Source organism: Patiria miniata, unplaced genomic scaffold (genome assembly GCF_015706575.1).
Source record: "Patiria miniata isolate m_02_andy unplaced genomic scaffold, ASM1570657v1 HiC_scaffold_14, whole genome shotgun sequence".
In the NCBI taxonomy this organism is placed as follows: domain Eukaryota; kingdom Metazoa; phylum Echinodermata; class Asteroidea; order Valvatida; family Asterinidae; genus Patiria; species Patiria miniata.
In genome coordinates, this window is record NW_024037052.1 from 6,831,204 (window position 1) to 6,846,596 (window position 15,393).

At 41.4% G+C, this 15,393-nt stretch overlaps 1 protein-coding gene across 1 annotated transcript in view; it reads left to right on the forward strand.

The window, feature by feature from the left end:
* Positions 1–795: 795 nt before the first annotated feature.
* Positions 796–15,393, forward strand: part of LOC119721985 (protein Wnt-10b-like) — a 34,684-nt gene continuing 20,086 nt past the window's right edge. Inside the window, exons 1-2 of the mRNA XM_038191962.1 lie at positions 796–2,758; positions 7,020–7,363. Coding sequence (XP_038047890.1) covers positions 2,697–2,758; positions 7,020–7,363 — 406 coding nt within the window. The 5' untranslated portion in view covers positions 796–2,696. The remainder of the gene's footprint in view (positions 2,759–7,019; positions 7,364–15,393) is intronic.

A 15,393-nucleotide genomic window follows, 5' to 3' on the forward strand; every position in this document is an offset into this window, starting at 1 on the left:
CATGACTAACTAAGAAAACAGTTGTAAAATGTTTCCTTTTTATGACGTTTATACAATAAAACACCAATATTATTTGCAGTTACCTCAAGCGAAAGATCTGTCAGTTTCTGTAAGATTTTCCCTTATTCTTCAATCCAGTATTCAAACTTCAAAACATTAAATGAAAAAGTCCCTTCTAAAAGTCTCTTTTAATCCCTTAGACTTTGACCAGAGATTTCATGAATCTATGATTTTAAACAAATGGAGGGTAAACAATTATTGGGCGATATTTTCCTAGCGAGGACCCACCGCCGTTCATTGCACAAGAATCATGACACCTTCCCCGCTCAGATGTATCCTGTGCGATTTGGATGATATGGTTTTCTTAATGGAATAATCCACCAACTTAAATCCTTTAAACTCGCACGGCAGGTGGAGAAATGAGTGGCATGCAACATGTGGAAACAACCCACGTGTACGGTCAAACAACCAACGAGAATGTTTTGGGATAAACACGAGGGTGTCGAAATCAACTAAACTTACGGAAAAAGTTGAGGTATAACAAGTTAGGAATCCACTTAAGAGTGAACCCTGTGCAATCCTAAGGAAAGGTTTTTCTTATAAAGAGACATTAACAAACGACTTTTCCCGTAAACTCGGGAATGATATAAATTTTGTTTCCCATTAGTACTCCGTCAAGACTACCAAGTGTACAGGGGAATCCCCATGGATGCGTAGCTGATTACGTCATTAGGTGGGACAGCGGGTTTAGGAGTGGGAACGCGATCTTCAACTTCGGGGTATTTGTGCAAGATGTCAATTTGAAATTGTTGTTATCGTGAGTGATAGAGACCACAGTTCACATGGATAGGACGCCGGGGAAGCGACACACAGGCTATGAGCGCTCTGACTCATCAACGGACAAGCGCTAACAAACTCAGCTCTTCAACACAACCATATCAGCAATGCCCCCATCTTCGATTGAACACACAAAAAGGTGGACGCTTTGCCTACAAGAAAGGGCTACAACAAAAGAGGTGGTTCGCTATGATTGTAAGCGCGGCTGTAAAAAGGCCATCGCGGGGAACATCAAATGATCTGGGAGAGATTTTGTAGAAGCTGCCGACTGTTCACTTCAAGGTGGCGTTTTTTCACCTAATTAAACGGATTTAATCTGCGGTGCTGGTGGCTTGTACATTGAATTTCTCCTCGTGGCGGGATCTGTCGAGTTAAATTGGTCAAATGAGGGTTTCGCCTCGCAACCACGTGTGACTGCTATTACTATAGTGCCAGGTTGGCACTGCACTTTCTTCGGTAAAGTGGAGGCATGCTTCCCGGCCGTGAGCTTGTCTACTGTTGCAACTCATCATCAAGATCATTTAGGACGCCGCAAGGGGCAAACAGCCAAAACAAATGTTGGTAAATTTCTGCTGGCAACAGCTAGGAGGCCTGTCTGTGTCTACCTTGACTCTCTTCATTAGACACCCAGCTGTGCTTGGAAAATAACATCCCGGCGCTACTTTCAGCAGGGGCATTTTTTTGTTGGTTTAATTTTTTTTTGGCGATGGTGCGCTTCACCTTCCAGGGAATTATTTTTTGAAATGGATTCTTCGCCCGGAGAACAAGCTCCCATGCTGGCCGGCGGTGGTACAGGCTGAACGAGCCCCGGGGCTGCATCGCTACGCCCGGCGTGTGGGCCGAGGGAGAAACTCGCCCTTGCGACCCTCTAAACTCCAACAGATAAAAGTGCCAATCACACTCGCCGGTTCCACAGAGGAAACGGAACATTAGCAAGAGGAAATCGCCAACCACCAGCACGAGTCCGTAGCTTGGAGGTAGGTGGTAAAGCTGCCCATCTCAACTATTCGTTCGTCGGCTGCGAAACTGTGATCTGAGACGATTGTACGAGATTAGAGTTTGGATGTCCACAGAAGATCATTTTGATCGTGAACCCTGGTGAGAGGGTATCAATGACCCACATTACTGCGGTCATTCTCCTGGAGTTTCCATGAAGTGACCATTTTTGTAGGTCTTTTCACTCACGTCACTTTGTCACAGCTTGTCGTCTCTTCACACCCCTGCCTCACCTGACCGGCCGGCATCAACCCTCGGCCCGCATCATTGGTTGACAAGACTGTCATCAGCGTTAAGACCAACTTCCACCGTTCACAGTATACTCCATCCTGCGATTGGCGGGAATTGAAACACTTTCCTTCAAGATTTGGGGAGGGTTGAGTTACTCCCACGAGTTTGCGGTTTTTAAACTCACCAATTCTTTATCGAGAGAAGGACAAAAAACCCCAACAAATTGGCCTGTCGACTTGACTTTTCCCATTGAATGTGGTTCTGCCAGTGTCCACTCCGCAAGTCGTATACGGAAATACCAGTGCCGCCGGGAAAGCATCACTTGTCACATAAAAACGTCTACGAAATAACTACTTCACGAGAAATAGAACATAACTCACCGGAATTGAGTGGATTGGGACATCGTATAAAAAAGACCTTCCCGGCTATCACTAACTCTGCAACTTTAAACAGAACAAAAAAATTGTGGGGGTGTTTTTCTTTTTTAACTGCTTCACATTTTGTGACAAAACCCAAGACGACTGCGGAACCTGTTACAAGAGACCATCTCTCTGAGCGGATATTCCAGTTGACGTAATCGGGAGTTTCGTCTTGATTCACCGGGGGGAGACAGCGCTATCTCCACGCTAGGCATGTGCTGTCCGGGCGTATTGAGGTGTGCGCTTCTTATCTTGATGAGCCTCTGCACGCTAAGGTAGGCCCTTTATAACCTATGGTTGCCCACCGCTATGGGGAAACCCCATTGGCTGATTATGGCATTTCCTATACCTCCTGTTCTTGTCCTATTTTGCGGCAAAACTGTCAGAGGTATTCTCACAGAAATGTAATATTAAGCCATTGAAAAAAATCACTGTGACAGGGTGTTTCTTGGCCTCGGTGAAAGTAGATGTTTTCCTAGAGGAAAACAAGTTCGAGGGACACGAGCCATGGGGAGGGATAGTGTCCCTAGAGCAACGCTCCACGTGCCATAAAAACAAGGCTACAACTATTGCCATGTTACAGTATTTTGATATGCCACCCGCCTTTTGACAAACAAGGCCTAATTATTGTGTGTAGGATCGCAACAGCTATGTTCTACTCGTGTTTTCCCAATTGGGGAGGGTATTGGTCATGTAGTTGGCAGCGTGCAGTAGGAAGTATTGAAACTTTAACACGGGAAGTTGTATTTCAGATAATAACTGCAACTTACTGGAATTAGTATGGAGCCCAGAAAAAAACCAATGTGAGACAATTGAATTAAAAGTGGATAAATAAAGTACAATCATAATTCAAGTGACAAAGCCACAATTTAAACAAGCAAGTAATTATCTTGAAATACAGTCGTTTTTTTTGTAAGTCTAACCTTTCATCACGAAGATAATAATGTCTTATTACATACGACGATGGTAGCATATACGATATATACATAAAAATCTTACAATACTTCAGTCGTAAGCGGTCAGCATTTTGCACTTTTGTAAACTGTTAGCCTAAGTGTATCAAAATCGACTCGAATTGAAAGCTTTATGGGCATAATTATACACGTGTCGAAGCCTCATTAGAAATGATAATTTTCAAAAGAAAAATGGATGTATAAAGCTAAAAATGTATTGGTTTTGCCACTAACCCCCCTAATACCATAATTTCGCGTTTCAAATAAGCATCAAAACCGAGGTTCCAGCGCTATCCTTTGTAGATGATTTTAAAAAAAAGGCAATGTCCCCCAGTGTTTTGCTATCGCCTAGCTCTGATAGCCTCGGTCTGGATGCAATTATGAAAATCGTTTATTATATTACCTCCTCCAAGGAGGTTATGTTTTTATCGTATTTGGTTAGTTGGTTGGTTGGTTGGTTGGTTTGTCTGTTAACAAGATAACTCAAAAAGTTATGGACGGATTTGCATGAATTTTTTTTGGGGTGGTCCTCGGTACAAGTACAACTCGATTAGATTTTGGAAGTGACCCGGACCTGGGTCTGGAACCAGGATTTTTAAAAGGATTCTTCACCATTTACGCGAGTATTTCTTTTGGGTGTGCTGACAATAAGGCGGGGAATTGTTTAGCCTTGGAGGAGGTTTGCGCTCTCTGAGTGCTTTCTAGTTATGTAATGTTTTACTATAATGTTAACTACAATATAGGAGGGCATCATGTGGTAAATATGTATTTGTGAAAATATGACGTTTAATACTTTAGCTCGTAGAGTCTACAAACACCATTTTTTCTTTGTGGAAAATAAAACGTTGCTTTTCGTTTTGAAAACGTCCGCTGGCCAGCTACTGCGGTTTTTTTTTTTGTTAGCACAAAACAGATCGAACTGCACCATATCAAAAGGTATCTATGTATTATATGAGAATTATACTCGGACTCAATAATGAATGAAACCCAAGACAGGACAGTGTAACTTGAACAATAAACTAACTTAAACCATGAAAAGCAGTAGACATGTGTTTGCCAAGTATAAAGGATTTCGTCAAAATACATGCATTGTGACAAAATCTCTAAATTTTTGTACCAATAATCTGATGAAATGTTCCGTTCTTTGTCTCCCAATGTTCGAAAGCGATGGTTATAGCATATAGACATCAACATCCCTGAAAATCACCGTACAAAGACCGGTTCATACTCCGTGTGAAAGTGAAAGCGAACGCGAATTTGTGACGTCATGGCAAGTTTTCGCACTGCAAAACAATGAGCATATTTCAACTCCGGCGAATTTAGCTGCCAAAGTTGCAAAACGTCAAATTCGAACCGCATGACGTGGCCTTATATAAACAATTTCGAAAACGGATTTCGGCAGAATTCATATTGCACTGAAACCTTTTTCAATAATTAAAAAGTAATGAGCTTTCTATTTGTTGTCATAATCGACAAAAATGAAGGAGCAGGTTCACTTAAATGTACAATTAAAACAAAGGAAAGAGAGTGATGTTTCTGTAGCTATATAGACTTGTACAATGTCCACGCACGCTCTCCTAGAGTCTTAATCAACTGTAACCCCCAACTATACTTTCTTATTCTGAAATAGTGAACATTCCTTCTTTCCGAGTGAAAATTCAATCCATGACACTGAAACCGGGGACGAAATGATTTAGAGTGAAATTGGTTCAATCAAAATTCTGACTGAACTGATTCTTTTTTACTTCAATCTAAAATTAGATTGATCGCCTCTTTGGTCATTAGAGAGTATACCAAACATCACAGGAACCCATCTTAATCACCCAAATCCAGGAAGTATTCCGGCACACCTCTATGTACAATACTTCTCACACCCGTATTTGCTCCATAGACAACCCACGAAACCTTTGACAGCCTATGGCGGCAAATGTACTTTTACCCTATTAGATGTAGGCCTATAGGCCTAAGGAGTGTTTCCGTATATTATTACCGGCACATCTTTTGGACCGTTAGGACAGGGGATGTGGTTTGGGCAAAGTAATGCGGTTACTCTGTGTTTAACCCTAATCGGGTTAATACGTTGATTTCAACCTTTCCTTTTTTGCCTTTAGATTTGAATGGAAACTAACACGAAGTGTCAATTTGAGTATTTTCAAGAAAGTTATTAAATAGAGAGGATGAGGCCAAACAAATTCTTAAAGTAATACTTTGTGTGTATGCTTATGTTATGCTTATGTTAGGTTATAAACGTTTTGATATTTCGGTAGTTTCCGAAATGAACATTTTCAAGTCTCCAACAAATAGTCCCGCCAAATTTCGAAGGGGGAAGTTTTTGGCATTTGTGGTAATTTGAAGACTTCAACGGAAATCCAGTACGCTGTCACAGTCCTTTTCGATTTATCACGCATTGAATGCGTCGAACTGAATCCACACAGACGTTTCTGGTTGCTACTCCATCCACATATACAATATAGGCCTACTGTAAATAAATGAAAAACAAAAAGATGACTAATATATGAATGAAAAATACAATACAATTTTTGTTGGTTTTGAAATTTTTATAGTAGAATTGTCGTGGTTAAAATAGTCATCAAGTACTAGTAGAGTATTCAGGTCGTGAAGTTACGATATTAAACCATGATATTCGTTTTATACGGAAATAACAACAGCCTGTTCTAGGAAAGATTATTGCCAAACCCTTTTTGGCATCGAAATATGCTGAAATTCTCGTCCAAAGTAGAAATTTACCCTGCCTTGAGAAAACTCCCCCCCCCAAAAAAAAACCCCACCTGTGCCCATGCATCTAATAGCTAAACCTTTTTTTTAAGCGCGTTATCATGGGAAGAACCAACCATTTCGCAGCTACAGGGCCTATAGTCATGCACAAATATGTGATTATGAAGAGCGGCCGATGCACTTTGGTGAGGGAGGTCGGACTAAACTGGTTTTGATGGGGGAGTGTTCCATTTTTCAATTCAATTCAATTTCAATTCAATTCTGGTATATTCGATAAAAAAACACCACAAACTAAAAAGTCAAAGACTTAAATAGGTTGGTTTACAAAAAGTACGATAAAAATTACAAATGTATAGGCCTACAAAGCATTTACATAAGCATCCTAGAATTCGACTTAAGTTCAAATTAAAGATTAATTAAATAATTAAGAATTAAGTAAGAGGAAGAGTTTGTTTTAAATTGGGGTCATTTTTGAAGACGTTCGGAGTTATCAGTTTGAAGTTTTTGTGAGTTTCTCTAAATGGTGAAAAATTCTCGAGGAAATGTTCATCTGAAAAAAAAAAACCACCACCACAGCACCTATTAAATTAGGAAATAATATAACAAACATACAAGCCCCACTTATCTTGTTCTCGTATGTTTTCAGAATGTGAATTTGTATGGAGTTATCAACAATATAGTAATCGGTTGTTCATCTAACATTTTTCAAAAGAAAAGATATACGATTTTTCCGTTTTAAGGAGATGTACTTTATAAGGCTCTGCCCATAACATTAAGTGCTTGAGGACAAAAATAATTGTAAAATGGTAGGAAGAAAAACATTAATCACATTTTCTCCCACCTGCAGACAAAATGGGAACGGAGTTGGCGCTCTTTATACCAGCAACGACATGTCCATGCAGTCGCTTGGCGATAACCGGGCCGGGGCTAGCTCCGATGACGGCAGTGTCAGCAAGGGAGCAAACGGCGAGCTTTCCCGGTCGTCTCGTACTATCTGCCGGTCCTTCCCCGGACTGACCCGTAAGCAGCTGCAGCAGTGCCGACGGGCCCCGGACGTGGTCGCCTCGGCCATCAGCGGCATACGGATCTCCGTGGACGAGTGCGGTAACCAGATGAGGGACCAGCGATGGAACTGCTCCAATATCCGGACGAAAAACGGCAACCCGTACACCAACGTCATGATGTCAAGAGGTAAGAGAATCATTGTTTTTTTCTCAGTCACATGGTCGTGGGTTAACATGCCCTCGTAAAACTGCGTTGATATATAATTACGTCAGTGAAGGGAAAACACCAAACACTGATTTTTTTCAGGTAACAAAACAAAATTCCTCTCTAAGTTGGTATATACGTGCTTTTTTCAAAATTTGATTTTCTTTTCCGAACAAAATTGAAAGGAATAAATAAATGTGCTTGTTTAGTTTTGGAGGCCTTTATACAGTTTCAAAAAGTGGTTTTAAATGGCGCGCTCCAGTTCCGAAATTGCGCACACTATTCAGAACGGTTTAAGAGCATCCCGCTCTTAATTCAAAAATTGAAATTAATTAACTGATTACTTGTCGTAAGCTGATTTGTTCGTGCGATGTCTCATTGGAAAGCTCATAACTTATGTAATGCTCGAAAATTATCAATTCAGTTTGAAAATCTATTTTCAAGGTGCCACACCCAAAAAGCACGTATACACCAACTTTAAAGGCAAAGGCGGTTTTTCTGACGAAATGAGAGATACATGACAATTGAGCCTTTTTCTTTTAGATTACTTCACAACCCAGATCTACATCAAACAGCATCCCAGCAGCAATTGTTTGGGTCATGTCTACGTCCCAAGTTTGGAATGATACAGAATAAAACCCTTTAAAAAAAACTCCTTAATTTCAAATGTCTTGCGCCACAAAATTCTTTTGGTAGGACGTGACAGAGTCCACGCCCTTCAGATTTTCCCTGATATGACAGGACAAATATTTGTTTTCATGGTCGTTTGTTTCAAATCCGCCCGTGTGAAAAGCAACCTCTGGAACGGAGACAAAAAACAACAAATTTGTTAGGGACAAATCCCGAGGAATTAGCCGGGTTGGGAGGCGCGGAGTGACGAGAGCCTTGCGGCTAAGTCGTCCGCCATTGGGACGGCGCTGATATAATCAATGCGAATTATATGTGACTCAGACAAAAGAATTACAGCAAGGTTGTACGGCGTCTTCTTCACGTGTCAAACCGAAAAAGAAAGAAATGGACACAAACTTGGTTGCTGGGTTGATTCCATCTCGTATTTTTAAAATTCGGATAGTTCATTGGCCATTGCGCGCTGTACACACAATGTTCATTTATATAGCTACGCGCTGGTTCTGAATCTCTCGATTGGAATATGGAACAGGCATGAGCGTCGCAAGGGGGGGGGGGGGGCAAGGGGGGGGCGCTTGCCCCCGGAAAGCAACCAACAAATATTAAAAAAAAAAAAAGTGGGAAAAGGAGAAGAAGAAAATGTTGACGAGGGGCTAAGTCATATTGCTGTTAATTTAATTCACATTTAACAAAATGGGTGTCAATGGGATGGGGTGGGGTGGGCAAATGCCCCCCCCCCCTCGAAATATTGATAAATTGAGAATATGCTTGAGAAAGTTCAAGGATCTTGGGAAATAATGTGAAATACCCCCTCTCTAGAAAATCATTCTGGCGATGCATATGGGTACAGGAACCAGTATAGGCCTAACCACTCCCATCGTAAAAAAATAAAAATAAAGTGTGTTACACAATATTTTAATCCCAACAGAATTCAGTACATTTAATTAACAAAAAGGTAAAGATTGTGGTTAAATTAGGATTTGTTTACAATTCCATTGTTATTGGAATGGTAATGTGGCGGTCGGTGACTACAACAGGTCGTTTCTTGTGTTTGCGCGCCTAAAACCACGAAAAAAATGCAAGCAAGGCTAATTTCATATCATTTCTTTAAGAATATCAGTCTAAAGAAAATCCCCTCCCGAGTTCATAAAAAAAACCCCAGAAATGGAGGTGAATATAAGTTTACATGAAAATCTCAGTCGTTCCCCCCCCCCCCACCCCCCCCCCCCCAAATGAAGAATTCTTAAGTCTGATTTCTTTTCTTTACACGTCTCGAATTGCGTGTTTTGTAATTTGAGTCTGTTGAAAAACAAACACATTATTATATAAATAAATATTGCCAGGGATTTACTGGAGATCTTGGTTTCGTTTAATGTTGTCGTGGATAGAATGCTACCCTCCTTGCTGCTTGCTCATTCAGGTATGTTGTGAAATCTAGCAGCAACTTCCTTGCTGCACCGATATCACACCACTCTATTTGGCTTCACAATGTTGGGGGAAATAAGCGGATATGATCTATATTCGGCGGGGAAGTCAGTCTGACCTTGACGGTGGTCTGTGGCACCTTTTGCCCGGAGGAGTCGCATCTCTTAATCCCTCCAGCTCAACTGTCGCAGGTGTCTCGCTTAACAATTTCATTGGGACATTTGTTTTTGTGCGTGTAGAGGTTAAGCCTATTCTCGCGCCAAAATGTACCGTGAGTGAGATGTTCGTCTGCTCTTTCAGTTTCGAGTGCTTTGTAAAGATTCCATGATAAAACTGAGAAGTTTCACGGATACAATTTCAATTTTGGAAATTCATTTATGAGCCATACTCCTTTTAACGTCCAGGTAATTTCAACATCAAAGGCATTGGTGATTATTTCATTACACCATTCTTGATAACACAATCACGGTACCTGTATTACTTCAGGAAATGTCGTTTCCTGGCGCGGTAGTAGTGGGCGTAATTAACCAATCAACGGAGTGAACAGTAAGCGCTCGGCCCAAGGTCTATGTAACCTGCGACGTGATTGGACACTAATGTTCCACAACCTGTCTGATTATGAATGGCCTTCGGGATGTATAGTCAGTGCGGCTGTCACTACTGGTGTACCGTACCATGCCTCACCTCTCGGTCGCACTCGGATCGTACTCGTACTACCTGTCGTCAGTCGCAAGGCGTGCCTTTGATAAACCTGCGGACGTATTAGCAGTGGCGGTGTTCCGTTTTGTGGGGAACTTTCCCGGGATTCAACACGGGTCGTACCTGCAAGCTCCCGTCTTTCACTGAGACAACAGCCACACCAGTATCCCGGCGTCAAGGGGTATTCTGACTCAATGAAATTGGCAAAATGTCCCAAGGCCGGCGTGTTGGCGTTGGGATGCGGGTCGGGGCTCAGTCAGGTGTCATATTAACGACAAAAGAGACGGCAGAGGGCACCGGAGCTCATCCTTATTAAGCTGTCTGTCCGGGTGTGTGGGGAGAGACGACTAGTGGTCGTCAATCATCAATGATGGTTGCCTATCGGGAGGGAACTTGGCATTACTTGACGCTATATAGGGGCGGTCTAGTTTCCTGTTCTTTCCTTGTAGTAAAGATTCCACGAATCCGTAGAGGGAAAAGGGGGTCAGGAGACTATTTGAACGATACTTTAGACTAAAGTATCGTTCAAATAGTTGTTTCACTTGTCTTCTGGTTGAAATCGGCAACTTTTTTTTTGGGGGGGGGGGGGGGGTGGCTCCCTTCTCTCTAAATTCCAAAGAGTGAAAATAAGGACTAGACGTTTTAGAGTGGAAATCACTCTCATTTTCGATTAAAATAGTCTGATAAATGAACCACTTCAGTCGAAGCTCGAGTGAAAACTCGATCTTAACGATTGAAGAAATTTCACTTTAAAACGTCTAAAAAACTACTACTTCCCTTTAAAAAAGTTCTACCCATTCTCAAGAAGTCGCTAAACTATAAGTTAAAATTCCTCTGAGAAATTGCAAAGAGAAATTGAACCTTTGCTATAGGAATGCAACAATGCGAGGTGTATTGCATTTTTGCAAAACCATAGTTAAAAACGTAATGAAAAGCGCAAAACTAACCGAATTCCTCGTTTTACACTTCACAAATGTACGCCATTACATGTAAAAATGTCAAAACACCGTATAAATTATTGTAAAGCTTCGAATTTCCTCTTTTTTGGTTACTGCCTAGTTACTTGCCTGAATGAACATAGTAAAAAATCGTTAACAAACGTCAGAGGAAATCAACTTATTTTGGCCATTTGTTTGACTGCACTGCTACTGCATGTAATAAAACCGAATCGTAATTAAAAACAAAACAAAACAAAAGAAGGGTCATTCTCCAGCTTTATACGTGGCTACAACATTTCACCCAGGATTAGCGTGGTATTTGGCAATTTTAATTCAACTACCCATGACATTATTAGCGGCATCCAAGTATAAGTACGGATTAGAAAGATGATTCACCTGAGTAGGTACCAGCGGGACGGCTGGGTACCAGCTGCCAGCGTGCCTCAAGCTTCACGTCATTGCCCGGAGCAGACGTGTTTGCAGCCCGGTCCCAGAACGCGGCCTTCTCAGGCGCCAAACCTAAAAAAGGTCAAAAGACACCTCCAGTAACAAACTTTGTTAAAGGGGGGTGGGGGGGGGGAGAAAACTCGGTTGGGAGTTGTCTGCGAATATATCCAAGGCTGGGGATAAAAGATTCTAACACCTCTCAAAACTAATACATTCACGGAAATTCTAGAGCAATATCCGGTAATAAAATATACTTATTTTTTATGAATGTGCATATATAATAAAAGCCGAGAAGTATACAGTACAAAATCGCATGTCTTATGCCACAGTTATAAATATTTTGAATACATTTAGAGCAAATACTGTGGCTCGTGATTATTTAAATTTACCTTGAATCCAATATAATATGACAAATCTGGGATAATTGTAGTGTATTGTTCAGTAATGAAAATGAAGCCTGCGTTTGGTTATTTTCGAAAGGGATTTTCTACATTGCTCACAAAAAAATAATAAGGCCTATTGTCTAATATCTTTATTTACAGCAGTGCAATTTTGCTAGCATCGTGACTTTGGGCGTGGTTCCTAGCTACATGGCAGTACGGGTTTATAGCTTCAGACTAGCGACCCTTGAACAAAGACATTGACAAAATGGGTAACCATCAACATAGGGCTGGATAGCTCAGTTGGTACATCACCGGTAAGGTGTTCGGGAGGTCCCAGGTCCAGACCCCGCTCCGATCATATCTTTGTGCAACTTTTAAATGATAGTTACTAAAAATTATTACAAACATTGTTAAAAAATAACAATTACAAACAACTTTATACGCGTTTCAGAAAAGCACATGTCGACAGAAGACAACTATTGGTATCACACCATTAGGAAATGTGTATACACTCTTTTTTAAACAGTGAACTATATTTGATAAATACCTATTTTTTAATAGAATCGCTACTCAAAATGGAAGGCCGAACTATCAAAACATTACTTGGGATAGGTGTCAAGAATTAAATTAACAATTTGTCACAAACTAAGTTAGGCGGAAGGGGGCTACTTTATAAGGCCAAAATGACCAATGTCAATATTTTCACCTTAGCAAGACAAGGCGACATGCACGTACACACAGCGTGCTTGTAAACACCATTTGACTGCTAAACTGTTTTTGTTTTTGGAAACTGTAGCATTGTGGCGTCGCCACTGTAAATTCTTATCACCCCCCGCTGGTAAAAGAACCGCCAAGTTGATGGCTGAAGGGCGAAAGGGGGAATCCCTCTAGGCTAAGATGGCCTGGCGATTACTTTGACAGTGGCCCCAGTGTGGCACCTTAGGGGATAGGTGACAGGAACACGACTTATCAAAAATAGGACAGCGTATTTTTTCTTCTGCAACGTGGTATAGTCACTTTATACAATGTATCAAATTTGCATCACGTGAAACATTGTCACGTGACTGAACTTAGGCCTATTATTGTTTTAATTCTAGATAACTTTAAGAGGTTTTGATTAAGGGGAAGGTTTTTGATTAAAATAATTTTGGGAACTGGGAAGTGCGCGTAATTAAGGTATATGGCAGTCTATTTACTGGTCTGCAACCTATCGAGGGACACTGGGGGTACCCCTCTGTCTCCAATCGTGCACGGTATATTGTTTCTTTCGAAACAAATTAGTTGGGGCAACGATACGGAGTGCATACGTACGCGGGTCTTTTACCACGACAGGACTCATTGGATGCTGTTGACGTTCGAAAAGGCCAAGTCTTTCCGTCAGAATCTATCTGACCTGAAATGACTGACTGCTTTTTGTTTTCAGGGGGACCCCCTTCCTATCATCCTAATGTTCATGACCTCGATGCCGACAGAGGGCCAGGGAACGGCACTCAGCGGCCATTCCATTGCCGGAGGGCCGGCTCGTTACCTCGCACAGTTGGGACAAAGGGGGAAACTATACTGATTAACCCGATGGGCGTTGAGCTCCATGTTGAGGGTAACAAAGGGAATCTGAAGGGTGTGGACAAGGCGTGCAGGATCCATGGGTTCGAGCTTTGAAAGACGTTTTGGGAGCCATGCTGAAATTTACGGAAAATAATGCTGCCTTTCTTAAGTCTCACGTATTCACTTTGGCTTAGGCTCCTTCATCTATTGCATCCGAATCAAGGGTACAGCACCCTTTATTTGCACAATGGCGCTGGATATCAAGGGTGCACCCCAGTATAAAAAAAAATTCCCATAGACACCAGGGATAAATCCCCATACTTCAAAATTCTTATTCAAAATACTCAGAACTCTCACAAGTGTTGCGGTTGCACAGAAAAATGATGATCAACGTGTTATCTTTCATTTTCTTTTCAATTTTTGGTGGGCTGACCGTTGACTTTTCGAGAAATTCTCACCCAAAGAAGACCACCCCTATAAAACGAGTGATGTTTCCCAAAGCCATCTTGAAAAAGGATCCCTCCACAACATGGCTAAATAGCGACACTTTTGGGTCCAATTGCATCCAAAATACACAGAATTGGAAGCCCAAGTCCCAGCCAGAGGTGCATTGCCATATCTCTTTGGCCTATTTACTGGGGTGTACGTAGGCTTACACTCCATGAACTCCACGTTCATGTTGTGAGTCCTGACGCGGGGTGGCCCTCATTGCCTGCCTTTATTGCGATGTCACATAAAAAAAAATGGGGTTTTTTTTGGGGGGGGGGCATGGCCCCCTTTGGCCCCCTCCCCTGGATCCGCCCTTGAACGAGGCTAAAGATAAAATAAGCACTGGGGACGAGGTTGGAAGGGTTGGGTCATGTGATTTAATACGTGGTATGGCCTACATTGGGTCATGAACCAAACGATTCCACTGGGACTCAAATTGGGCTCCGTTTATTCAGACGCCTACTCATCCTAAAATATTGTGACACTGCACTTTTGTCAGGAGAGTATAGTTTATTGCGAACATCATAAAATATCTCTGCATAAACGATGACTGATTAGGTGAGGACCAACATACATCTGTCCTGAAATGATGGCTTGTCATTGTCCTTTAATAATGTTGGAAAAAGTAAACCTAAATTTGAAATGGATCAATTCCCGTCTCGAGACCGGTATTTATTTTGTGTTGGCAATATGGGGAAACCAAATTGTAATCCCAACCGAGCAAAATGTCATTTTCCCCCTTGCAGGCTGTGAGACAACACTGAGTAATAATACAGTTCTTGGAAAATTACTTCCATGAAGGGCAAACCCAAGTTTCTAAAACCTATAAGGCTTATTCGTTATTGTTCAGATGAATGGAATAAGCTTTATTCACGAGTCGGCCATATTGGATTAAAAACCGTCAAATCTTCAGTTTTTGGAATAGACATGAAAGCAATTAAATAAAGTTAATTACAAATGAATACCAGTCTGCTCTGATGAATAATTTAAAAATTATAAGCGCCCTAATGTTTTAAGGCACATTAATGACACAGACAAAAAGTTATTAGGCTTAATTGGAACACAAAAATAGTCAGTTACCATCCCATTCAACAGTTTACAATGAAATATATTCAGGGAACACGATCAAAAATGGCGTCTTCGTGAATAATTTATATGGTGCAGTAGGAAATGGAAATCAATAGAGCATAGCAAACATCACTGTACACCTAATGCGGCCCCCTTCAATGACGAAAACGCTGTGCAAGCCATTGTTCAGATAATCCGTTATTAGGCAGTTGCTTTGTACAATGGCAGACGCAATGCTTTCGCCATGGAAGGGGCCTCAGTGAAGCGTGCTCGGAATGATATGGGGAAAAAGGCCCAACGGAACATAAATTAATATTTATGATTGACCAGACAGACAATGCTGTCGTCTTTATTACGGACTAATCTAGGATGATGTTGAACAAGCGGTTTG